The 27,169-nt window shown below is 38.4% G+C and overlaps 1 protein-coding gene across 1 annotated transcript in view; it reads right to left on the bottom strand.

Annotated features, from left to right (window-relative positions):
* Positions 1-27,169, bottom strand: part of CNTNAP5 (contactin associated protein family member 5) — an 879,440-nt gene that overhangs the window by 156,874 nt on the left and 695,397 nt on the right. Inside the window, exons 14-16 of the mRNA XM_032145556.2 lie at positions 17,887-18,043; positions 1,568-1,695; positions 1,220-1,390 (exon numbers count right to left, since the gene is read on the bottom strand). Of these exons, the coding sequence (XP_032001447.1) occupies positions 1,220-1,390; positions 1,568-1,695; positions 17,887-18,043 (456 nt within the window). The remainder of the gene's footprint in view (positions 1-1,219; positions 1,391-1,567; positions 1,696-17,886; positions 18,044-27,169) is intronic.

Here is a 27,169-nt window from a genome sequence, read left to right as displayed (position 1 = left end):
TTGAGACAAAATTTGCATCCTACTAGAAACCAAGCAATTTCAAATTCTTAGGAATATGGTAACTTTTTACCTAATAAAATAGAAATTTATCATGAATTTTCTGTTGAAATTACTGTAGTAGAATTTTTTTTGCTTGCAGAGACATGTAGAAGTTTCTAGAATCAATCCTGAAGTAAAAACATTGACAGTACTAGAATTTACAGAATTTAGTATAAAATGAAATTTTTAAGAATTTTTAACAAATATATTAGGAAGTTTAAAACCTTATCTATTTGTATAGCTCTTTCTTCATATGAAACAAACTAAAATTAATAGAAAGTATTACTTTCTCAATATAAGATAAATAGACATGAGTACACTCTCTTTTGAACATGAACATATGAAAAAACTTAAATTTTATGAAGTCACTGTAAAATTTCGAGAAGTAGAAACTCAGAAACATAAATTTTAATGTTACTATGATTGCAACAGAGCAATATATAGGTATGCTTTTTCCCTTTTTATTAAAAATACCACTTGACGTAATTTTTTTAAATTGTATTTTATTGGTACTGGAATATTGTTTCATTAGTATGGTTATATACAAAATGTTTCATTATAGGAAATGTCACCATCTGTATTCCCATTATTTTTCATCGCATATCATGATTATTACTGAATATAGTTTATATGTAGAGTATGCAGTGCTAAAAGGTGATGATCCACATCCTGGCATCAAGTTTATTAGATAAGCCACTGTCCATGGGGAAGTGGTAGAGAAACCATGGGAATTCTGATTGGATAGTCACACGCTCCTAGTGTGGGAAATAAGTCAGGAAATTTCCTTTGGAACAAAGGTAAAGCAAAAAAGTAGACCACAAATATGAATAGAATGCATAATAATCCTCTTTTCAGCTTTGCATGGAAAGTGTCATGAATAAAATCCTGTAGTGTGGAAGATTAAAGTCACAGGTAAGAAATACCTTTGGAAACTGTAATAGGTGTCTGTGGGAATTTTCGGAATGCCCATGTTTTGATGAGAGAATGACTGATTAAATACTGACGAGTCATAATAAATCATAAAGCATCAGAAGGAGCTAGACATTATCACTGCTAATTTTACAGATGTCCAGTGAGATTAATTTGCTGGTACAAATGCCCACTAGTTATTGGTGGTAAAAACAAGACTAAAACTTGTTTGTTGATCAGTTACATTAAATTCATAATTGAGGGCACTTACAGCTTATTTCGAGTCGAATGAAGTCTTTAATGCCAAGATTTTCTAGGAAAACTCCGGATAATGCTGTGGTTTTAAAAAAGAAGGAAATATCGGCACTGAATTCCGCATGGAAGGTAGGAAAGTGGAGGTAAGAAGCTTCTGTATAAAATGAGACGGCGTTCCACAAGCGTCCTGCAAATGAGAAAATCCTTCAACGTGGTTTATCGTTTTCAATGGGGTATGGGAAAGCATTGGGCATGTGGATAATTTTCAAGACTAGGGCACACTGCAGGGAAAAGGGATAAGGGAGTAAAAACATCCTGTGCTCATGTAATGCAGAGAGAAAGCTTCTTTCGATTTAGTACTCACGGTCACCATAGCAACGCAAGGGACCAATTCTCCAAGCGGCTTCTGAGTTTGATCTGTCCGTATCAGTGATAACTATCTGAGTGACAGGCAAGTGGTCTTTGAAGGAAAGAAAGCCAGTATCATTTGCCCTGCAAAACATAAATTTAAGAAAAAAGAGGACAAAATGTGGATAATCTAGGGACTCTTTTCCATGTCCCCTGTTTTCAGAAGTGATTTGGGCAGTTGCTGCGGGGTAGGGGCAGAGAGGGGGAAAACAGAAGGCCTTTCATTGCCTGTGTGTGTGTGAAGGGAAGGAATATTAATTACAAAACCCATGGCTGGCTTCCAAAAACAAGTGAATTTTACATCTTCCCCACATGTGCTTGTAGAAATGGATAGTTTACAAAGATGCTGCTTTTGGTGGCTAAGAGCAGCCCACCAGCTCAGTGTGTGCTAATGTGACATTAAACCTCACCTCTCATTCCCATAAAGAGATCGGCTATCTCAGCAACTAGCTTGAAACAGTCATCACAAATTCCACTCAAAAATCACTCCAAGGACTTGTTTCAGCCACCTGCCAACAGGTTTTAATCAACTTTAGATTTTTTTTTAACCACCTTTTAACTCGAAGTGCTTTATACTTACTGCTTCGTTGCTTTTCATTTTGTTCTTAAAGATCTCGGTAGTTAGTGGCTCTGGCTTTGTTTTTGTTAACCATTCAAATAAAATGTTGACTAATCACCTTTGGATAGAGTTTAGAAAGAATACGATAAGCCATTGGATATTTTCCCCTTTTGTTTAAGGTGGTGTTTTTGGACTCATGGTAAGGGCCACATCATTTGGCTGAGAAGGAAAAATTGGATGTAGGAAACTAGCATTGAATGTACAATGGTTTTGAGGCAGAAATACACTAGGGGATAGGAATTTTACCCCCCAAAAAATCCTATGCCATAGGTGTCATTATGCCCATTTACAAATGAGGAAACTGAGGCTCAGAGATATTAGATAGGGGGCCTAAAGTCACACCTCACACCACAGAAGAGATAGGGACAATGTCACATTCTTGGTATCCCCAGTATCTACCCCAGGTCTTTAAGGACATAGTTTTAGAAGTATACAGATGTGTTCTGGAATCTCTGTCCCCAGGTTCTAGCTGTGTTAGACTGGGCAAATAATTTCATTTCTGAGATCTTCAGTGTGCTCAATTTTAAAATGGAGATAACATCTACATCACAGTGACTGATGGGTTTAAAAGAGATTATGTAGTCACTTAGCATGGTGCCTGATCTATAGCAAATGCTCAAAAATGGTGGCAGTGACACTTATTTTAGTTCTAATCTTTGTTCCTGTACTACTCTGTGGCCCCAGGCAAGTCAATTTATCTTTTTATGCATCCACCTATGATTTTGTATTGGAGAGCTTATATTACACAGCACATGTAGAAAATTAAATTTTCAGATTTATTATCCAACTCATGAAAATGGAGAAAAACATATTAAATCATCTTGATTATGAATAAGTCAAATATTCACCTGTATATATATTCCTACAGATATTCCTACAGATCAAATGGAAAATGTAAAGAAATATACTAAACAATAACTACAATTCAAATACCTGTACTTAGAGGCCATTCAAAGGATATAGAATAAGGCTTTGTCTCAGCTTGAAAGTACATCTATGAATGTTGCATAGACACAGGGATGAATTTCAGTCTCCACATTCCAGTATCTTTTCAGGCAGAGATTTCAAAGCAAATTCCAAACAGCCGAAGTGGAATGTAGACCAAACCCAAATCCTCTCCTGAAGAAATTCTGTACTGCTATAGAATTGTATGTCTCTCCACTTCCATTTTCAAGGTGAAAATGGTAGTTTCTAAAGTCTGCCCATCAATGCCAACGACTGCCTTTCCTATACACTCTGGCATCTTTTCTACAAAAATTTGATGTTTTTGTGTCAAAGTGTTTGGATCTAAAAATAACACTCTAAGAATAAAATTCTCTTCCAAATAACAGAGGAAAGAAATCATATTTAGTTTGATGATGCAAGACACATTACTAAGAATACTTTTTACCTGAAAACTTTAAGTAAATTGCTCTCTAAAGCTGTTTAATGCAACAGAAACAGATATAAATGTAAATGCTTACAGGGGCCAAGCAAGTCAAAAAGTATGTGAATCCAGCTTTGTGTTAGTAATAAATGGAAATTGACACACAATCTCTTGTCGGGGGAAAGAGAGATAAGTATAAAGTAGCTGTCTCAACTAAGACAGGCCTATAGTACTCGTTAGCAACAGGAAATTATGCTATTCTGTAATATGAGACCAAAGAGCCAGGCTACAATCTTAATGTAAAAATGTTCAGTTTTTGAATATTGGCCATGAGTTTTAAATTTCTTTAAAAAATTATAGCGGGAACCCACACTGACTGGACCAATAAACTGCATATGAAGGCTGTGTTGAGCCTATAGGCAATGGAGCCATCAAGGAGAATTTGCATATTTATTCCTGCTTTTAAGGTCATATTAGGAATATGATCAGATTTAATTAAATTTGTGAGTGACAGGTATGATTCCAACATTTCAAAACAATGGATAGGACAATTGGTGGTGATGGTAGTGGTGATTGTCATGGTGGGTTTTAGTCACAATAAAATGATGCAAATGATGGTGGTACCTATTGATAGGCAAGGAGTCTACAGCTGTAGATTTGCTTTTTTCATGCCAAGGGTAAGGACTCTGCAAACTTTCACTTCCTTTGGAACAATGCACAAGGCCCTTCCTAAGTACAGTTGAGAGATGACTGTGTTGTATGTAGTAAGAAATCCTGTCACTGGGATCAGATGACATGAGTTGAATCCATGTACCTCACCACCCTAGTTGTATAACATCAGTGAGGTCACTCTGGGGATCAGCTTTCTTATGTTTTAAATGGTTATAATAATAACAATAATTTGATATTGTTGTGTTAATCAAAGGGAATAATGTATACAAAACAATGAACACACCAACTTGTACATAGTAGAGACTCAATACATAGTTATGGAAATTCTCATTGAAGTTTGAAATAAAAACATGACAAAGAATGCATAAAAGGAGAACAAGAAACGGCACCCCACAACCGGAATGCATGAGCAGAGCAGCCAGACACTCTCATTTATGGAGCCTACAAGAGCTCATGGAATAGGCATCTGATCCTTAAAAAACACTTTAGTATGACCTAAAAATAATAAAACACATGTGGCAAGAAAAAAAATTAAATATTCTCAAGAGCAAGGGTATGGTACAGAATTAGTCAATGTGGTCTTCTCTAAGTTTAAATATCTGAATCTTGGTATTTCACCGAATTTAGAGTGGCAGAGTGGTGGGGGCGGGGTATCATTCAGGTTTGATGAAATGTCACAGACTGCCATTCATTTTCATCAACCAATTTTGGTTAACTGCTGCTTGGTAAGCTTATTTTAGTATATAATTTGGGTGACTTAACTATTAAAAAATACAGTGGGTTTTTTTCCCTCTTTTGTGTCCTTTCCTCTTTCAGTCACTCAGAAGCAGCAAATAAAATGTTATATATATATGGTAGACAAACAGAAAATTATTTGTTTAAGGAGCAATTATTTCTCTTTCATTTTCTCAAGGCTTCCAGATTAAAAAAAAAAAAAAAACAAGGATTTAGGTAAAAACATTTGGCTTCCAAGCAAAGCAAATGCAGGCATTGAGTAGTCAAATATACAGTCTACCCCAGGATAATATCCATCTCTCTGTGCTCCACACAGGGATGGGTGGGGGGGACTGGACCACATCTGCAATCTTGTTTTTATTTCCTAACATAAGAAACAAGGGGTGAAGGCAAATTAAGTATGTATTTAAAATGTTCAGAAACTATTTTTTTCTATAAATGCTCCAGAAATCTGAAACCATAGGACTTTTCACAAACCGATACAAGAAAACAAAAGCAGGTCTTGGTATATGAATCAGCCAAGGTTTACTCAATGTCTCTTTACTGTTAAGAAATTAAAATGACCCTCAAGACGTTAGAGATGTAAAATTGATTTAAAAAATACCACAGACGAAGATTTTGGGAGTCATAATTTGTAGAACATTCCTTCAATATAAATAAAGAAACAATTAGTGGTGCCATTATATATATATAATGAATATATATATATTTCTAGAAATATATTTATACATTTCTAGATTGCCTTTGGTCTTATTCAGGAAGCAAGTAGATTAAAAGTCAAAACTATTAGACTATACACCATACTTGTGATTCAGTACCACTTAGATCTTGATGATTCCAAAATATATATCTCTCTTTCTCTGGAACACATCAACTGCTTGTCTTCTCCAACTCTTCAAATTTCTCAAGACTCAATTCCAGTTTCCTCTCAAAAATGTTCCCAAATGTTCTGTATTCCCTTTTCCTTCTCTATTCTAATTTTAATTTCTTGCATAAAATATTTTGTGACATTGATTTATATATTGACTTGTGTGTGTGTGTAATTCTTGTTTTCCCTGTTGGAAAATGAGTAAATGTTTCGTAAAGAATAAGCTCGGCATTAATCAGCAATCTAGCAAAGGTATCTGCAAAGTCAGACCATCAAACCCACTGTGATTTGTTTTCTCTTGGCTTGAGCAATGCTCCCCTTGTCCATGGCTAGTATTTTATCCTGAATCTCGTCTTCTCCTGATTTCTCAGGGCACTTTCTCCTTCAATTAAGCTCTCTCTTTATGTTGTACCTTCAACTTCTCCTGCTTTTTCTGCTTGCATGCTGTAGTCGTCCTCAACCCTATCTCTCAATCTAGTTACTTCCCTTCTTTTCTCCTCAGAGCCAAATTTTCTTCAGATAATTGCCTGCATTCTCTCATCTCATCTTCCTCTGCATCCTTTTCCTCCTCAACCTACGACAATTGGCCTTTTCCCCTTTCAGTCCACTGAGACTTCTCTTATTAAATTGTTAGTTTCCATGGAACATGTCAGCCCCTAATGTCCTTCACTTTGTTACACCATTTTACATTTTACTTTTGCCTTCTTTGCTGCTACACACACACACACACACACACAGACAGACACACACACACATGTTCCTCCATGAATATATATTTATTTGACTATCTACTAAATCCTTCCCTTGGATATCATCAGGTACCTTAAACTAAGATCTTCAACCTCCTTCACTAGTCATTTTCTCAGGGGTCAGCTTTCCCACCTGTCTGTCACTCAACTCTGTGAATGACTTGTCCTGTACACCCAGTTGCTGAGATCATAAGCATAAGAGCCTTCATTTCTTTCTTACTTCCTCCCTTGCTCTTAATTAACGATTTCCACCAATTTCACCTTCTTCATACCTCTCTGTTCAGCTGCTTTATCCTCATGCCCCCGGACTCAGTTTTATTTTGAGATCTCATAGTTCTGCGTAGGCTTTGGGGCTGGTGACATAAACTGGATCCTTGCTTCTTATTATTCCAGGAAACATGTTTACATAATATGTACCATTATTCATACTTTATTGCTTAAAACCTTTTAAGAGGTCTCTATCTCTCACAGGCAAAGTCTAAATACCAAAATATTTATAAAGTGGCCTATAAAATTCTATTTTAAATCACTGTTGACTTCTCCAGAGATAAATTGTTTTTTTAAAAATAAGATCCCTAAATTAGAGACACTGCTAGAGTTTGAGGTTGCTGCTTTATAACATACTGGTGGTTTGGGGACTCAGATGAGCAACTCATACCCATGGATCCTTTCCCTGGCCATGGGAGCATTGAAGTAGAGTTTCATTCATGAACTCACTTAATCCTGAGAATAACGCTAGGAAAAGATTGTAACAATTTCCTGCATTGTACAGGAGCAATAACTGAGATTCAGGAAGGTGACAAAACTTCTCAAGGTTTATCATTTGCAAATGGAAAGGCCAGGATTTGGACACAGATTTAGATGCCAAAGCATTTGCCTATAACCACCAATGTCTCCTGTGCTCCAACACGGGTCTCCCACTTGCCGACAGCAGCTCTCTCAAGAGTGGAAGCTGGTGTTTCTCACATTAGTCTATGCCTCCTCTGGACTGTGCTGGAATCACAGCACCAGGCTCTGAGTCCTCACACTGTCCTCCGTAGGTCTCAGGGTGACCATCCCCATTCTGTGCACCAGGCTTTCTCCACACAAAACACAGCTCAATTGACTAGGTTTCAGTTTACTAATTTGCAATCATTTTCTAGCCCTACATTCCGTGAGATTACACATGGATCACCTTGATAGGATTTCTGGGAGTCCATGGGCTCTTCTGTTATACATTCACAAGGAATCTCTTGGTTTATTTACACACAGGGCAGATCCATCAGTTACATGGTGAATTTTACGAATAAACTTTCAGAGAGCAACCTTATTTTGGGGAGTAGGAACCTCAGTGCTATTTCCTTACTCCACTCGAAGTTTGTTGGTTGAATGAACTTTGTGCTGGCATGCTATTACTTCTGCTATGTTTTTGTTCATTGCATACATGCATATATACTTTTCTTTCTTTTCCTTTTAGTTTCTTTTCTTTTTATTTCCAACTTTTAATTTCAGGGGTACATGTGCAGGATGTGCAAGTTTATTACATAGGTAAACATGTGCCATGGTGGTTTGCTGCACAGATCATCCCATCACTTAGTTATTGAGCCCAGCATCCAGTAGCTATTCTTCCTGATGCTCTCCCTCCTCCCACACCCAGCCGTCCTACAGGCCTCAGTGTGCGTCGTTCCCCACCCCGATGTGTTCATGTGTTCTCATCAGTCTGCTCCCACTTATAAGTGAGAAGATGCAGTATTTGGTTTCCTCCTCCTGTGTTAATTTACTGAGAATAATGGCTTTCAGCTCCATCCATGTCCCTGCAAAGCACATTATCTCATTCATTTTTATGACTGCATAGTATTTCATGGTATATATGCCCCACATTTTCTTTATCCACTCTATCATTGATGGGCACTTAGGTGGATTTCATGCCTTTGCTATTGAGAATAGTGCTGAAATGAACAGACATGTGCATGTATCTTTATCATAGAATGGTTTCTATTCCTTTGGGTATATGCCCAGTAATGGAATTGCTCAGTCAAATAATAGTTCTGTCTAAGTCTTTGAGGAATTGCCACACTGTCTTCAAAAATGATTGAACTCATTTACACTCCCGCCAACAGTGTAAACGTGTTCCTATTTCTCCACAACCTCTCTAGCTAATCTGTTGTTTTCATGGCTTTTTAATAGCCATTTTGACTGGTATAAGATGGTATCTCATTGTGGTTTTGATTTGCAATACATGCATACAGACTTTTCTTAGACATCAGTTTAACTTCTATAAATCAGTGTTGCCTTTTATAGTTTATTTAAGATCGGATGAAAATGGAGAAAATAATAATAAAAGATGGTTGATAAATCTTTGAGCTCTGACTCCATGCCACATCTGCTGGGTGCACAAATTATTGCTAACTCAGCTAATATTTCCCAGAGATACATATTCCTCCACTTTTAAAAATAAATTAGAAACCAGAAGCTCAGAGAGGCTAAATGACTTAGGCTTTCTAGTTAATAAGTGATAAATCCACAATTTGTTCTTTCCATTACATAATAAAATATTACTGAGAGATTCATTATATTTTACATCCAGAAAATGACAATGATACCAGCAAAAATAGCTACAATTGGGTGTATTCTAAGTGTTATTACATGAATTAGCTCATGACACTTTCACAAAATACCTATAAGACAGATGTGCAAAGGAGATGGAATTATTTCTCCTTCTGCTACATGATGAAGGCACTACACTTTTTAAAAATGCAGACATTGGGATTTATTTGTAGTCCACAGAGAGCATTGCCATGGACCACGGAAGCAGCCCCAGGCAGAGTAGAAATGACAAAGACAGAGAGAATGAAAGGAGCAGGAAAACAGCATCACCAGCTTCCCATTCTGTCAGAGCTGTCCCCTTCAGACATACTTGGCTAAGAGTTCCAGTAAATTCTGATCAAGAAGAAGTTGTAAGGAATGTCTCCCTGTGTATCTGTGTTCTGACTGGTAATTTCTGAATATCCCTGTGGTAAAGCCACCTCCTCAGGGAGAGGATCATTTCATGTAAATGCAAAATCATAATCTCTATAATGACTTTGAGTTTTGTTTCTGATACAATTTTGCAATTGCTTAAATAATGAGACTTTGCAGACAATTTAGTGATAGTATATTTGTAAGGCTTGACAGATAACTGATGTAATAGAAACCTCAGCCTACGTTTTGTTTTCCACAAGATAAAAAAAATTGTATTTCATAGCTATGTTTTGTTTTCCAGAACTCATAGATGATAAGCTGTTCATATTAGATATTTTTCCCTAAAAGGTAGATAGGATGGTGGCATCATTAAATAAAAGGAAAGAAAAAAACCCTCTTTAATGCTATGCTAGGCAAAATATCAACTATTTACCTCATTTAGAATTCTACAAAATAATGATGCGATATTTTGGTTTTGAATTTTCAACTTCTTACTACAAGTTCTTTTTTTCTATTTTCATATTTTTTGCTTTATCTCTTAATTGGGCAATGCCTTTTTATTCTTTCCTTTGAAGTACATCACAAAACATTCTGGCCAAAAAAAAATGTAGGCTGGGCACAATGGTTCACGCCCGTAATCCCATAACTTTGAGAGTTCGATGCATGAGGATTGCTTGAGGTCAGGAGTTTGAGGCTGCGGTGAGCCAAGATCACACCACTGCACTCTAGCCTTGGTGACAGAGTGAGACTCTGTCTTAAGAAAAATAAAAAAAAATTGAAACCCAGTCATGGGAACATTATCATAAGCAAGCCAGTATCAAGTTACTCCAGAATGTATACTTTAAGAGTATATTCAATGACTAAAACAGCAGAAAATAACTAGCAAGTGGAGCGCATATTTGGCCAAGAAGAGTGGATGAGGAGAGAGAAAATGTGCCATCTCCTCATTCATGCATCCTCTCATTCAGCAGTTAATGCGTGGAGGACCCACCATGTGCCAAGCACGCTCCTCTCCAACACAAGAGGCTGGCCCTGATTAGTTTGCAAGATGCTTGTGGGAATTCAGGGACTGAGTGAGCAAAAACCCACCTAAACCCTTCCTAATTCCTGTCTGCCTAGAGAACAGGCACTTTCAAAACTCAATAAGCAGTAAAGTAGCTCATAAACAGATTAATGAATAATAAAATTCAACCAATAGAGATTGCCTAATTTATTATTTTTTTTTAAATAAGGGGCAGAACTTTAGTGTGCCCTGAGGTGAACTTTTTATTTCTCTCAGAATTCAGGATTGGGGCCCCTTCTCCAGATACTACGTGGTCTAAGGTGCCCTTAATGCATGGAGCCTGGGAATCTCAGAGGTGAAGGTTTTGAGGAAACTGAAAGAGTTCTGAAAGATCAAATAATGACCAAGGTGAGGAAACAGCAAAATTCGACACCACTAGGAGGTATCCAGCATCATCTCATTCTACCTCTCATGGGAAGGGAATGCAGGGACCTTGGGAGGGGCAATGTCCTGGGGCCTGGATTAGACATGCATTCACCAAAACAAAAGCTTATTTTGAAGGCAAATGTATACAAAGATAACTTTTGGAACAGGATGTTCACTTGTAATTACTTTTTAAAAAATTAATCGTTAAATTGAACAACAAAAATTGTATATATTTATAGGGTATAACGTGATGTGTTGACATATGTATAAATCGTGGAATGGCTAAATCAAGCTACTTGACATATCTATCCCCTTACGTGGAAACAATCTCAGTGTCCATCAGTGAATAAATGAATAACGAAAATGTGTATATAACCAATGAACTACTGTTCAAGCTTGGCAAATTAAGAAAACCCTGCCCTTTTCCATAACATGAATAAACCTGGAATATATGATGGTAAGTGAAATAATCCGGACATAGAAAGACAAATAACTACTTTTGATAGCCAGAAGAAAATCAATCTGTAGCAAAAGGCATATAGGTTAAAATTTGGTAAGTATTTATTGTGAGATTGTGAAACAGGAGTAATGGCTAACAAGGAAGTAAATTTCAACTAATCCTATCATGGCTATGGCCTGACCTATCTAAAAATACATTGGTAAAAATCTGTCTAACAGAAATCATTCATCCATTGTTCATTCATGAATTTAGCAACATTTATTACATAATTTCTCTGTAACAGAAAAGTAGAACCAAATAATAAATTGTAGCTTAAAGCTCCAGGATTCCATGTGCTAAAAAGATAACATCCCATAAAAATATTCTATTCTTTATGGAAAAGAATAAAAGATTTTCTTTTTTGGATTATCAGATGACCGGAATTTACACCTTACATCATTTTCTCTTCCTATTTTTGCCATATCACTTTATACAAGGGTACACTAAGGGCAAGAGGCAAAGAACAGAGTTACTAAAAATCAAATAAAAACTTCTGTACTTTCTTCTAAAATAAATAAAAGAATGTTCTACTGCTAAGTAAAAGAGCTTCACTTTAGTGCAACCTGGTTGTTTGGATGAGAAGACTCTTCATTTGGGCCACGGGTCATCATCATGAGGGACACTGTGCATTCTCTCTGCCTTCTACAGCATGCTGCTCCGCCAGCCTTTGACCCCTCTTGCTGGATGACTGTTTTTCCACCTTCCACACAGCCCAACACTCTCCCGTACTGTCTCCAGGGTCTGCAACCCGGAGCTGTCACCAGAGTTTCCTTTCTTACTCTCAACAAGCCAGCACTCTAAAGTAGCTGGTTCAGAAATCATTTAGTTGGGAGGATTCCTAGAGATTGAATGATTATGTTGAGAGAAGTTCCTTTGCAAACAGTCATTAATCAGTAAAATTATTATTCTTTACATGTTCCTTCATTTATTACTTTTTCATTACGATTTTGTGATTTGGCTGGTATAGAAACCTCTAGGAAATCAGCTAATTCCGATGGGTAGTTAAAGCTTTCCTCTTACTCTAAGAAGGAAATGTGATTTTGAGGTTCACTGAATGACTTTTTTTCTCTCCCCACCCACCTCAATCTTGTGAGCTGTGTCACTTTCACTCAGTCCTACAACATGCACTCGTTATCTTAATTTACTTGGGTCTTATTGAAATGTATGTTATTCAGTTACAGCGGCTTATTAAAATAGAACAAGATGGCCATGGTTGAATGCATCTATAGTCCCAGTGCTTTGGGAGGCTGAGATGGGAGGATTGCTTGAACCCAGGAGTTCAAGACCAGCTTGGGCAACAAAGTGAGAAGCTTACTCAAAAAAATAATAAAACAAAACAAAAGATTATCAATCACCAGAGGCTTATAAGATGCCCCAGTTTCCCTAAGCACCCTGGCTTAGCAAAAAGAAACATTCATGCTGCGGTGATGTGATTTGAGAGATTGTAGGAGAGTTCTCTCTAGCATCCTTACTGACTGGCTATTATTCAAAACCCCAACATTAGCAGCTCCTTTGACATAATCATTAAAGGCATCCTTAGATTCAGCTAAAATGCCTACTCTGCCCCTTAGTCAAGCGACTTTAACCAAACCATTTATCATCTCTGAGCCTCAGTTTCTTTTTTCTGGGGAAAAGAAATAATAAAACCAACCTCAAGAGTTATTGAGATGTTAATATGAGGTACAGTATATAAAATATTAAGAACAATTCAGGATATGATAGGTAACATTTAAGTGACAATACTATCTAGGAGTTGTAACATATTAAACTACTATCCACTGGGTTCTATACAAGGCCAAGTCAGTTTTCTGATTAATTTCACAAGAGCAAAAACTTGAGGGAATTTTACAAGGCAAGAATACCCAAAGTTTCTCTGAAGCACACAGACCACCACTGATATAAAAAGAGGTGTGGTGGTCTAAAACAAAAATTTGAAATGTGTGGAAAGTCAGTCTGACCACATGTTGGTCAAGAAAGAAGTTGCATGTATGTTGAACTTGATTAACTATTTCACAAGTGTGTTAGCTTTTGTATTTTTCCTTTCTGCAGTAAATAATAGAGTTTGATAGATAAATAATAAATGCATTTTCACAAAGATGTGCCTGGTCTCACGTGTGAATGCTTATCGTATGCCCATAATCCTTGTACAGACAAAACTAGCTCACTGTTATTTCCGTACAAGGAGCTTCATAACCTGGATTTGACCTTCCTCCTTTCCTTTATCTTCTGTACATTTCTCATATGACGACTGTACAACAACCACACCAATATATTTGTGATTTATGACAGTGGTGATTTTTATATTATTTTAAATTTCCCCACTCCACACAGATGTTCCCCCTACCCCCACCCACTACTTGTAGTATACCAGTTTGTTTATTTATTTAACTAGCTGCTTCTGCTCCTTCAAAACATAACTGCTGCTCCTCTTCACAATCTAAATTTCCCAGCTCATTTCTACCCCAGGTTTAGGCACATCTGTGCTTATTTCTCTCGCCAAATTTTTCAAACCCATGTGTTTCTATTAGGTTGGTGCAAGACTCATGGCGGTTTTTGCCACTAGTTTTTTTTTTTTTTTTTTTTTTAGATGGAGTCTCAGTCTGTCGCCAGGCTGGAGTGCAGTGGCGTGATCTCTGCTCACTGCAACCTCCGCCTCCTGGGTTCATTTTTTTTTTTTTTTTTTTTTTTTTTTTTTTTTCAGATGGAGTCTCAGTCTGTCGCCAGGCTGGAGTGCAGTGGCGTGATCTCGGCTCACTGCAACCTCCGCCTCCTGGGTTCAAGTGATTCTCCTGCCTCAACCTCCTGAGTAGATGAAACTAGAGACACCTGCCACCACGCCTAGCTAATTTTTGTATTTTTAGTAGAGATGGGGTTTCATCATGTTGGCCAGATTGGTCTCGAGCTCCTGACCTCGCGATCCCCCACCTCAGCCTCCCAAAGTGCTGGGATTACAGGTGTGAGCCACTATGCCCGGCCTTGCCACTGCTTTTAAATGGCAAAAACCACAATTACTTTTGCACCCACCTAATAACTAAACAGCAGTTTCTTTCCAGTGTTCTGAGGGTTCCTCAAGGGCAGGGACCGTAATGCCCCTGACTTTCTCTGCACAGCAGACTATCTGTCTGGCACAGAGTAGGCACTAAGTAAGTAAGTGATAAATCAGTAAATGTCTGATAAAGTAATACATATAGATGCTTCTATAATAAAGTATTTATAAAAACCCTTTATCACAAGCTATGACTTGCACTAAGACAAAGAATGAAACTCAGAAGTGCTGAATCAGAATCTCAGTCTCTACTTCCTCTTGAGAATGACAGAAGAAACTTTCTGATCTGTTCTCACCTAGACTTTGCCCCAAGATGGTCAATGTGCTACCCTGGGACATCCGGGAGTGAGTCAGGCATCCTTAAGAGGGGAAGTTCAGTCTTTTTCTCTTGACGTTTGATAGGCTGATTGTTGAACAGGACCTTATCTAATAATAAATTCTGATGCCCTGAGCGAGGTCTCTTGCCACAGAAAGTGGCACTGGATGGAAAATTGTCCCTGGCTCTAAAGGAAATAGAAAGGGTCATGAAATATGTAATAACTTCTAGAGTGATCAAGGTGAGAGAAGACATTATGAAGAATCCCTCTGAGCTCACTCTAGATGATGAAGTGACATTATCAGATGAGGGGTTCAGAGGATACTGAAACATCTAGCAAGTCAAAGGAGGGAGAGGCTGGGAGCAGAATGGAAGAGATCAGTGGAAAGTTTTAGGAAAGGAGACACAGAGCACTTCAGACCAATTAAGGGATATAAGGCCACGCTCTTCCCTGCTCCTCAGTGTGCAGTAATTTAAGCCTGGATCAGTTGTTCCCAAGTAGGAGGAGACACTGAGGCAGTGTTCAGTAGGCAAATGTCCTATAAAGAAAGGGGTAAAGGAAAAGAAACAGTGAGCAAAGATCAAGAAGGCAGCTAACAAAGGACTCAGAGTCTGCCGGGAGCATTGGCTCATGCCTGTAATCCCAGCACTTTGGGAGGTCGAGGCAGGAGAATCATGAGGTCAGGAGCTCGAGACCAGCCTGACCAACATGGAGAAACCCCGTCTGTACTAAACCTTAGCTAGGCGTGGTGGTGTGCCCTGTAATACCGGCTACTCAGGAGCCTGAGGCAAGAGAATCGCTTGAACCCGAGAAGCAGAGGTTGCAGTGAGCAGAGATTGCATCATTGTACTCCAGCCTGGGCAACAGAGCAAGACTCTGTCAAAGAAAGGAAAGAAAGAAAAGAAAGAAAGAAAGAAGAAAGAAAGAAAGAGAGAGAGAGAAAGAGAGAGAGAGGAAGGAAGGAAGGAAGGAAGGAAGGAAGGAAGGAAGGAAGGAAGGAAGGAAAGAAGGAAGAAAGAAAGGGAGGAAAGAAGGAAGAAAGGAAGGGAGGAAAGAAGGAAGGAAGAAGGGAGGGAAGGAGGGAGGGAAGGATGGAGAGAAGGAAGGAGGAGGGGAGGGGTCCCAGTCAAGAGTAACTAGGAGGAAGCACTTCTACCTATTCTAGCTCCTATATCTGTTTATTTGATTATACACATAGTGTCTAGTATGCACTGTGAGAGTAAATTTATAAATCAAAGGAATGAGTGAATCCAAGCGATTGGGAGCAGATGTTTGAATATGTTTTACGGCAGCACAACCATCTAACACTTCAACACACCTCCCAAGCTCATAGGTGCCATCTTGTGATAATTCTCTTCTTTAAAGATTGTCTAAATTAATCTGTTCAACTAATTACCACTGAATGTCTTCTGTAGGTCTTGAGAGGTATAATCTTTAAAGAGACATGGCCTCCACCCAGGATACAAATCATAGTTGGTTTGTAGGCATCCGCGATAATGAGATAGAATTCGCTGCAGGATAAAGTGGGGGCTCACAGAATGCAGAAGTCCATTCTACCTGTGGTTAACTATATCTGATTTTACCCACATGAAGAGGAAAAATTCATTACCATATAACTTCGGCCAGCTTGAGTTTAGGAGAAGGCACTCGGGTAACCTGCCCTGGTGCCCAAGCAGCCCTAGGGTATTCTGAAGTGATAATTCACATCTCCTGGGACCCAGTAAGGACAAATGCCTGGTCCTTTCCTTGCTGAACTGAGATTTTGACTTAACCTTATATTTTATGTGAAATAGTCCTAGCTGTTAACAGTTTGAGGAGTGAGTAAAAACACTAAAGGGAAATTTGGGGATTGAGACTAGCTTAACGTAAGAATTTTTAATTAAAATCAAGTAGCATTTGATGAAGTAAGCAAAATTGCTAAGCCAAAACCAAAGAATGCTTTAAATTCAGTCAAAACAAAAGTATATTTAGAAATGATCTGTACATATTTTCATAATCAATACAGTAAAAAACTAGCAGTTCACCTGGAGGATAAAAGAAGAGTAAATGTAATGGGCATGGAAGCTTCAAACTAAATTCATTTTACAGAAGTAAGTTGGTGTAGGAGACTAAGAAACTCTGGCTGCAGAAATAGCTGATTTCCAATTATGTATCTATCACTTGACAGACATGTTTGACACTGGGAAAATTATTTAACATCTTTGCAATAGATACTACTCAACATTAAGAAGCAAAAGTAAGATAATTATAGGAAATGTAATAGATGCTCAATAAATATACATTTCCTCTGCTATGTGTTTATTGGTAGCAAAAGGGAAGGCTGGTGACTGAAACATCAATGGGAGCATGAAGAAACAGCCTATATAACCCCACATCCCTATCTCTCTCACTCTCTCCCCCCAAAACATACAGTCCACATACCATAAATACCCTGACTCAATCGCAAAGCTCAATATTGCATGCCATTCCTTGTTTGAAATGGGAAGTTCTGAATATAAGAAGCTGATGGGGGCCAAGTGTGGTGGCTCATGCCTGTAATCCCAGCACTTTGGGAAGCCGAGGCAGGTGGATCACGAGGTCAAGAGATCAAGACCATCCTGGCCAACATGGTGAAACTCTGTCTCAACTACAAATACAAAAAAAAAAAAAAAAGCTAGGAGTGGTGACACGTGCTTGTACTCCCAGCTACTCAGGAGGCTGAGGCAGGAAAATCTCTTGAACCTGGGAGGCAGAGGTTGCACTGAGCCGAGATCACAACACTGCACTCCAGCCTGGTGACAGAGCGAGACTCTATCTCAAAAAAAAAAAAAAAGAAGAAGCTGATGGTATGACCACATGCTTATATGTGCCAAACATAAGTTATCATACTGAAAACACTAGAATTTACCATTTTTAAAGTTAAAAAACAAAAGTCACTAACAGGGGAGCTCCAGTTTGTATTGAATTTCTCATCCACGTCCTTCTGTCTTGGGGAAATTTATGCATCAATTAATGTGCTTTCTCTATAATTGCAGAAAGATGGAGATTCTCATTACCATTCATCCTTGTCAGCGTCGCAATTGCAAAAGTGCTGAATGTCCAGGCAGCTCTCGTCTAGGCCACACTCACACTGCTGGACCCCAGGAGGAGAACCTCCCCAGTAAGGGTGCCTTTCATTGGACCGCCCAATCCACCAGGTAAATGGTGTTCCATCTGGAAGACAAGATATTCCACCAGTCAGGGTAGGGCAAGTCTGAAGTAACACAGGGGATGGCATAGAAACTGAGCTGAAAATATCTTGGAGGATAGATGTATATAGATAATCTCCCTCCCTTCCTGTCTTCTTCCCTCCCTCACTTCCCCCCTTCCCTTTGCTTGCTTTCTTTGTTTCGTCATCTCATTTTTTGTTCCTTCTTTTTCCCTCTTTGTCCCTCTTTCTCACTCTTTCTATATATTTAAATTTGTATTTTTACACCTATATGCGCCCATATATGTACACATATAAACGACATTTTCATCAAAATGTTTGTATAGTCAAATATTGATGAATGGCAATGTTGAGAGGCAGTGTCACAAACTTAAATTCTTACCAGGTCAGGCACGATTGAGTAACTTGGGTCAGAATTTAGACCAAAATATTTTAATATACGAATTTTAAAAAATAACAACTTTCTTTTAAAACTACCGAAGGGAAAATGAGAGCACTAGGGCCAAGATTAGCCTGACCTCTGTCCTCAGTTCTGGGTAGACAATGAGGAAGTTAGAGACTCAGGTGAAGAAGAGGTTGGCTGTGTAAGAGGGCTGGTTCTGACGGTCTCCCGTTGATTTCTCTTATGATAATAGTAGCCCTACAGTTGCCATGTCTTCTGATTTTGTCTTTTAAAAAGAAGTCATAAGTTCCAAGCTCAAAGATTTGGGGAAAAAAAAATAAAAGCACTGTTAAAGCTGATAATATGTGGACAAAACAAACGTTTGTGAAGGTTATATTTAACCCACATAAAGGTAGTATGCAACCTGTGATTTCCAGCCTTTATAGCTAACTGGAAACCATTTTTGAGTCTTGTCCTTGTTAATTTTTTTCTTTACAAAATGTAGTTTAGTGAAATCTTTTGGATTTTTTATGATTGAGAATATTTCAGTAGCTTAGAATTATCATTCTTAAAGTGATACTGCATCCAAAACAAGATAGGCAGATGAAGGTGTTATACATCATTAGGCTAAAGGATGTGAGGCCTGGGCTCCCTTTGGTAATTGTGTTATTTGTGATTGATATACAACAGGTGCTTAACCTGTGCTTATTTAAAAAATGAAATAAATATTAAGGGCCACTTTATATCATTTGCAATTTTACAGTGAATAATAGCAATTGTCTGAGGATGTTACAAGGTTGAAATTTTGCCTAATCAAGATTCCAGTTTACATGCATATTCTTATGTACAAACATAAAAATCACAATTAATCTCTATATACAAAGAGCAACAACTTTCTCTTACTTGCCTCCAGGCTATCATCCCCATGAAAGCCACTGAGGTAAGTCGGAATAGACCAGGCAACCTAAAGCTTTCAATAACCTGAAGGCCATAAGAAAAACATACAGAAGATACTTTGAAAAGCAGCGGCATTTTAGGGGTGCTGATTCATGAAGCAGAGGGCCTGGAGGACTACAGTCATCCCAACATGGCACTCCACACTCTGCCTACAGTAAGTTCAATTCCTATGTCATCTTTAAAGCTAGAGTTTCAATTAGAGATGTCTGTTAACCAGTGTGTTCTTTTAAAGAATAGTGATAAACAATGTGAATTCATTTTCTTTAGTTTCAAATAACTGTATATCACTGTCAAATACTACATATGAATTGCTTTCTTCCTAAATCCCTTCTCAGGTGAGCCAAGCATACCTGGCCTAGAGGACTGGCAGGCTTATTTGGAGCATGGAGCACATTCAGGGCTAGAGTAAGCTTAGGTGGGTCATCACAGCGTGAGTCAGGCCAGCATGAGGGTGAAGCATTCTGTATTTGAATACATTTATCAGTGTTGTCCTTGAGCCCAAGAATGGAAAGAAATCTCCCAAACTCTCCCTCCTTCCAGCAGCCCAGGCCTCTACTCTCAGACTCTAGAATCCAGACTACACAGTCAAATCCAATGAGCAAGAGTTACTTTGTTTATGAACTACCCGAAAGGCTATAAGCACATTAATTGCATCGTTACTAATGGTATAAGCTCTGAACAGCCAATTTGTGTCCAGCTTCTGGTGGATGTGTTGCTTCTAGTAGATTTACCAATTCTTATTTGGTGTTTTCACCCCCGAGAAGTTCCATTAGCAGCCCAACTCTTAATTCTGTTTTCAATCCATCAACATCTTGCACCACTTTGGCCTCTTAGTGCCTCCCTCCTAATGTCTGGCTTAAAGGTTGAGAAGTTTAAAGGTTGAAATATGTTTTAACCAATTGACTCTCAACAAACAAGAAGAAAGAGAGAACAAAAAATTATATATGTATATATGAAAACTGGAGGATTATTGCTAAATTTTCCCTTTAGATGTCCCATCTTTGTGTCTTGGTCCCTGTGGAGTACTGGAGAGATTACAGCAAATGAAGATACTGAGGATCAAACGGGTTTGACTCGCCTCAAGTCTTGACGTTAACCGTGTAGTCAGGAAGAAAAAACACAACCTAGGCTACAAATTTTGGCCATTGCAGAAATTGAACTTTTTCTTTCCTGACAGGAGTTTCTTTCAAAAGTGAAGGAACAAAGCATGATTATAAATATTTTATTTACAAAATATGCATTCATTCAACAAACATTTACTAAGGATTCATACTATTTCAGACACAGTTCTAGGCACTTGGAATAAATCACTTAAGAAAACATACCAAAATAAAGAAACAGACAAAACATGCCCTCCTGGTCGTTACATGGTAATTAGGAGGAAATGACAATAATAATATTTAAATAATTTAGTATTTAGAAAGGGATAAGAGGTATGTTGTATTAGTCCATTTTCATGCTTCTGATAAAAACACACCTAAGACTGGGTAATTTATAAAGAAAAAGAGGATTAATGGACTCACAATTCCATCTGACTAGGGAGGCCTCACAGTCATGGTGGAAGGCAAAAGACATGTCTTACATGGACAAGAGAGAATTGAGTGCCAAGTGAAAGAGGAAACCCCTTATAAAATCATCAGATCTTGTAAGACTTATTCACTACAATGAGAACAGCATGGGGCAAATTGCCCCCATGATTCAATTATCTCCCACCTGGTACCTCCCACAACACATGGGAATCATGGGAGCTACAATTCAGGATGAGATTTGGGTGGGGACACAGCCAAACCCTATCATATATGGAAAATATAAAACAGGCTAAGGAGAGCAAGCGTGCTGTGAAGAAGGGTGTGTTGCAATTTTAAACCATACCAATCAGGAAAGACTTTGATGAAAAGATATCCTGAACAAAACTCATAGGCCACGGATAAGTCACCTGTGGCCATCTGGAAAAGCTCATTGCAGACAAAGTAAATGAACAACATAAAGAACAAATCAGGGCAATTTTTTAGAATCTATGGCTAGGTTTTTAAACTGCACTTTGCAAAATGTTGCAAATGTTCTGATAGGAAGGTTTAACAGGAAAAAAATGGGTAGCATAAAACAGATAAAATAGAACTTAATTGATCAGGTTCTTGAATAGAAGCTAAGAATTCACTCTGCCTGTTCCAAGCCAAAATGTATTTATTATGAAGATGCTGGACTGCCACAGAATCATAGATATAAAACCCTGCCCAGCTGGCTGCCCCTGAATGCCAAACGCTTAGAGACCGATTCAGTCGATGTGCTGTCTGCACCACCACGACCTCCCTGCAAGTATCTCGAGCTGCAACCCCTGTCTCCTCAAAGATGAGTTTCTGCAGCCCCTGTGTCTGCAAAAAAGAAGGTTCACATACAGCCTGCTTCCTGGGGCTATCTTCCCATCAGAGCATCTCACAGGAGGGGCTGATGGGTAAAGCACAAGTTGCACGCTTGAGTCCCACCCAGAAAGGAGATTGGGAATTTAAATTCTGACTTCTTTGCTGTGGAGGCAGGACTCACAACACATTTTCCCCCAATACAGAAATGTTATTCAAAAGCTAAGCAGACACTTAGTATCTCTTAATAGATCAATATTTTAAATCTCTGAAATCTCTATTTCTTCCACCAAATGGGGTTATTAATCCAAATATAAACCTATTCTGATGCTTCTGATAAACAAAGAACTCCATGAAATCTGGTGAGCAGGGCTTAAGGAGGTTTCACAATTTTGCTTTGAAAACCAGGAAGGCACTTCGCTTTGACAAGAAGCAAATGGGGAAAAATTCTGTCTACCCCCAGCTGCCTGCATGTGACATAGATATCTCTCCACGGTAGAGGTCTGCGTTATGCACTGTGCTTCCGGGGCCTGGGGCTCTGGGGATTTGTGAGGCCAGCTCCTTGGCTAGGAAGCCAGAGTTTTCATACACAGCCCCAGCAGCCATGCAATGCAAGGACTTCCACAAAAGAGCCAAGATTAAGAAAGCAAGAGGACTGGGACCTGATGGGAGACTCCTCCAGGAACTCCCAGTAGCAGCCACAAAGCTCTTAGAGAGTTGGCAAGGTCCTCTGTAAGCAGGATATAAAAAATACGACTGAGGAATTGCATGAATTTACATTACTTCTATGCAAATATTACTGTCATATGACCTCATGCATATAAACAAGGTATGGGAAAACTCAAATTACATATATATGTGTGTGTGTGTCTGAGTGTGTATATGTTTAATATACATGTATATATATATATAAATCCTCCTAAGAAAGTATTTGTTTTAGAGTGTACACAGTAAGTGATCACAGAAGGTGATCCTACACACTGCCACACAATAATAATACTATAGCACAATGCAATGTCAGCACTGAGTGCTGGAACCTTCTCAGGACCTCCCTACCCCAAGTTTCAAAGGGATAACCATGAGTGTGTTTTGCTTTGTTGCAGACAACATGCAAACTAAGAGGCACAGTTTAAGCCCTGTAGCTGCCTTCTTTTCAAATGTTCTGTGTCTTTCTGAGTTTCCACTCAAAGTATTTTTATGGACCTAAATTCTTCCCCAATTTTAAAGTAGAGTATTTGACAAACAAATTAAAAGAAAAAAGTTTGCAAAACTACTATTTAACCCATTTGGCAGAGCAGACTGCATAAGGCTATGTTGTCTTAGGTCTGCCTATAAAACTCCTTGCCAGTGAATTTCAACACAGTGATCCTCTTCCCCTCTTAATCAGTGCAGATGTAAAGTCCAAATACCTTCACTGTTTCTCCACTGCAGAAATTTCTAGGTGTGTTTTACCTCCAATTTACATTGCCAGCCGCAGGTTTCTATTTTTCTAATTATCCTAAAGAGGATAATGCATCATAAACTTGGAAAAGAATTATCTCGGTTGAGCCACAAAAAGACAGAAATAAAAAATAAAATTGCATACTCTAGTATGTCTTATAAAGAGAATGTAAGTTTGGGGAGGGAATGTATGTGTGAGAGAAAGAAAGAGAGAGAATAAGGAGGAGGAGGGGGAGGAAGTAAAAGCGGGAAACAATATTGCATCCTCATTTGTTAAATCAGAGATTTCAGCCCATATAGACTCCTTCATGAGCTGTCTCAGAAAAGTATTATACTTGAATTTAAATAATTCCAGCAGATGAAGTCTAGGGATTTTGCTAATGAGTGGATAACCACACTATCCTGACCCTAAAGTTTCAAGTAGAATATGTATGTATTATATGCAGAGAAATGGTTCAAAGAGAAAATATATATGTTTTACAGAAGACCTAAACACAAATCTAATTTGTACATGCTTAGTTCAAATGATGATTTTTATAATGTAAGAAATTGAAGAGAATTCAAACAGCTTAGTTGCACAATTGTATGGCTTAATCATTGGGAGCTGTTGAACGTAATTCAAATTGGAGATCTCTCTGTAATCTTGCAATTGTTTCAGTTAAAGTCTTGACAACTGGAAAACAGTAAACACAACAGCTTCCTGTTGATAACTACAGCTACGGCCAAGAGAATCTGGCCTCTTCCCGTTGCTATGAACAGTCCCAGCAAAATTCCAGACAACGTCAGAATGGAGCTAGAAAGTTTCAGAGATGTATACAGACAGTGCACTGTTGAGCTGTTGTTGTCATTGTGGTTATTGCTTTCCCTTACATTTTTCTAAGTTTAGATGTAATGTATTCTCATAGCCTTAGATTCTGGCAAACTCAGTATGCCAACAAGAAGAGTTTTAGTTCTCATTTCTTTTATTCATACAATGTTTGAAGTTGTAGGAGTAAAAGAAATTTGCTGCACTGATGAGCAAATATATGTGGCAGTGGGTTTATGGGTGGAGTAAACCCACTGCCTCACTTGATGTGAGGCTTGGCCTTTCTACTTGTGTAGCTCCACGGAATGTGTGCAGAAATGACGATGGTTCAGTTTCAGTATAGACCTCAAAAGGCATGCATGTGTCCACCTGCCCTTCCATAGCTTCCTTGACATGACCCTGGGAACATGCCCCAGCAGGTCATGACCTCTCCAGCCACGGCCCCAGAATGTAACTCAGGAAGCACAGTAACCCAGTGGATGCACAGATGAGTGAGCGTGAGAATAAGGACTGCACGTTGTATGTCACTGAGCTTTGGCAACTGGTTATATAGCATTTTTGGAATAATAACTGATAAAATACAAATTAGGTATATATCACGTGAAAATAAATTCTGTAGGGGTTATAAAGAAGTACATAGAAAGATCAATGATGTCTCTAATTTCAAGGTGTTTGCAATATGGTTAGAAACCCCTAGTGTCTTTCCCATCTGTCCTTCTTCCTTCCCACATGTGATTTACATAAACCCAATCTGGGTTCACCTGGAGTCTGTCCCAACCCAGCCCCAAAGATTGGCAGTGTAACCTGACTTCCATGCCTTTGTCTCCTTCAAACATGGTGCTTGGCTGTCACTGCAATGTAGATAGCAGTTTTCCATGATGGCAATGGTCCTGCCTCATCTTTTTAAGTCTCAATGCCACCTACCCATGCATTCAGTTAAAAACTCTTCACAGAACTTTGAAGGAACTATTCTCACAACTGGTCACTTAACTGTAACCTAATGAAACCAGATCTTGTGCAGCTTTCTCACAGCCTCTGCCCATAGAATGATGCAAAGTTGAAAGTTTTGTGTGTGTGTATGTGTATACACACATATATAATTAATTATATGTAAATTAAATATTATATTCATACTGTATACAATTACTAATTCATATATAAATTAAATATATAATTCATAAAATTATATAATTAAATGTAATGATGTGAATTGCATATATTATATTCAATGATTTAACTGTATGCTGTGAAAGGTCATGGTGTAATATGTGAGTGATATAAACTTTAATGAACTTTTGCTACCCTAAAAGAGCTCATAACACTTAGAGGAAGGAGGCCCTGCACACAGCTAAGAGTAATGAAAGTCAGAGTGAGATCAGTGCTAAACAGAGCAGTTAATAAAATTCTAGAAAAGCCCAGAGTAAGAAACTATGACTTCTCACCAGGGGTCGTGGAAACAGTTTTATGCAAATGGTGGCATTTGAGCAGAGGCTCGGAGGCTCGGTGTTGAGGACTTTGACAAAGTGTGCCATGGAGAAAGAATCTGTGCAGGTAAGGATCACAAAGAAAAGGAGATCTGATTTTCACTGCAGTCGTCTTTAGGAAATGACTGTTTGGGATAATTAGATTTCTGTACATACTAAACATGCTTTATTTCATTGCTTATAGTTAAGCACTGGGGGCTTAAAAATAAATCTAGAGAAAGAGGCCACCAAAGTTATAAGGCCAGGAGATTACCAGTGATTGCAGCAACATGTCTCACTGTATGAACAAAACACACACCATCAAAATGCTGATTTAGAAAAGAAGATTCTGCCAACAAAAGAAAGTGTTTTATATGCTCTTTCTTTCTAAATAGAATATCGTTTCCGAGAAAACATTTAGTCAGAAAGAAAAACAACTTCAACCATCTCGGAAAATAATGGCAGGCATTCATCAAAGTCAATCTCCGTCTTCCTGCTTGCTGGTCAGGATCATTAATTCAAAACATATGTCTAATAGTGTGATTAAGGGCTAGTCCGTGACATTAGGAATTAACATTCTTATAATGTTGTTCAATGTTCTCTTCTCCCTGCCTGTTGAATTGAAGTGAGCCAAAAAGAGAGAGGGGGAAACAGAAAAGATTAATGGTACTGCCTCTCAAAACAAATGATGAAAGTCACTTTGATGGGATCATTTCAAGCTGGACTAGACAAAGCTCTCTAGAATGTACCATGGGGATCCTTCATGGTTAGACAAAGAGATGGACAACGTGATTAACTTAAATGATTCTTTTGGCATTGTGTGAGTTTTTGTAGGAGAATATAAAAATACTTTTTTTTATTGTATAATTTTTTCTTAAGTGCCTCAGTGAAGGATCCCAGTAAGGTTAAATGACAGTTAGAGTCACACGGTGACTGAGCAAACTGTGGGCTGCAGGCTCCAGACATCTGAGACCCTGCACCGCTCCTGTCCTGAACACCCATCTTCACAAAGACTCCCAGACCTTGATACTTTCTTTTTTCTTTCTTTCTTTTTTTTTTTTTTTTTTGATGGAGTCTCACTCTGTCTCCCAGGCTACAGTACAGTGGCACAATCTCGGCTCACTGCAACCTCCGCCTGCCAGGTTCAAGCGATTCTCCTGCCTCAGCCTCCCAAGTAGCTGGGACTACAGGCGTGTGCCACCACACGTGGCTAATTTTATATTTTTAGTAGAGACTGGGGTTTCACCATGTTGGCCAGGCTGGTCTTGAACTCCTGACCTCAGTTGATCTGCCTGCCTCAACCTCCCAAAGTGTTGGGATTACAGGTGTGAGCCACTTTGCCCAGCAGACCTTGATACTTTCCAATGTGCTGGAAACATCATGAAATAACATGAGCCTTACAGATAAAAATGAATATTTTGAGACACTCTTACAAATCTGTAGGAACTAATAACAATAAAGGAACAACTCAGCATTGGAGTAAGATTTTCAGTTTACTGCACAATTTCCCTGATATGACAAAAGCATTAGTTTTCAAATGCAGAGTGAAAAGAAAGAGGGAGGACTCTCAACTCTTCATCAAGCTGTGATGTAATAAAGAAACCTCTATTGTGTTAAGCCTCAGAGATTTAGTGTGGGGCATGTTCATGACTTCAGCATAGTTTAACTTATACTGATTCACACAGTAAAAAAAAAAAAAAAAATGAACGAAAAGCAGAGTTGGAAAA

This window comes from Hylobates moloch, unplaced genomic scaffold (assembly GCF_009828535.3).
Source record: "Hylobates moloch isolate HMO894 unplaced genomic scaffold, HMol_V3 SCAFFOLD_24, whole genome shotgun sequence".
NCBI classification, from domain to species: domain Eukaryota; kingdom Metazoa; phylum Chordata; class Mammalia; order Primates; family Hylobatidae; genus Hylobates; species Hylobates moloch.
Note: the sequence above shows the minus strand (reverse complement) of the source record. Positions and strands in the feature narration are given on the sequence as shown.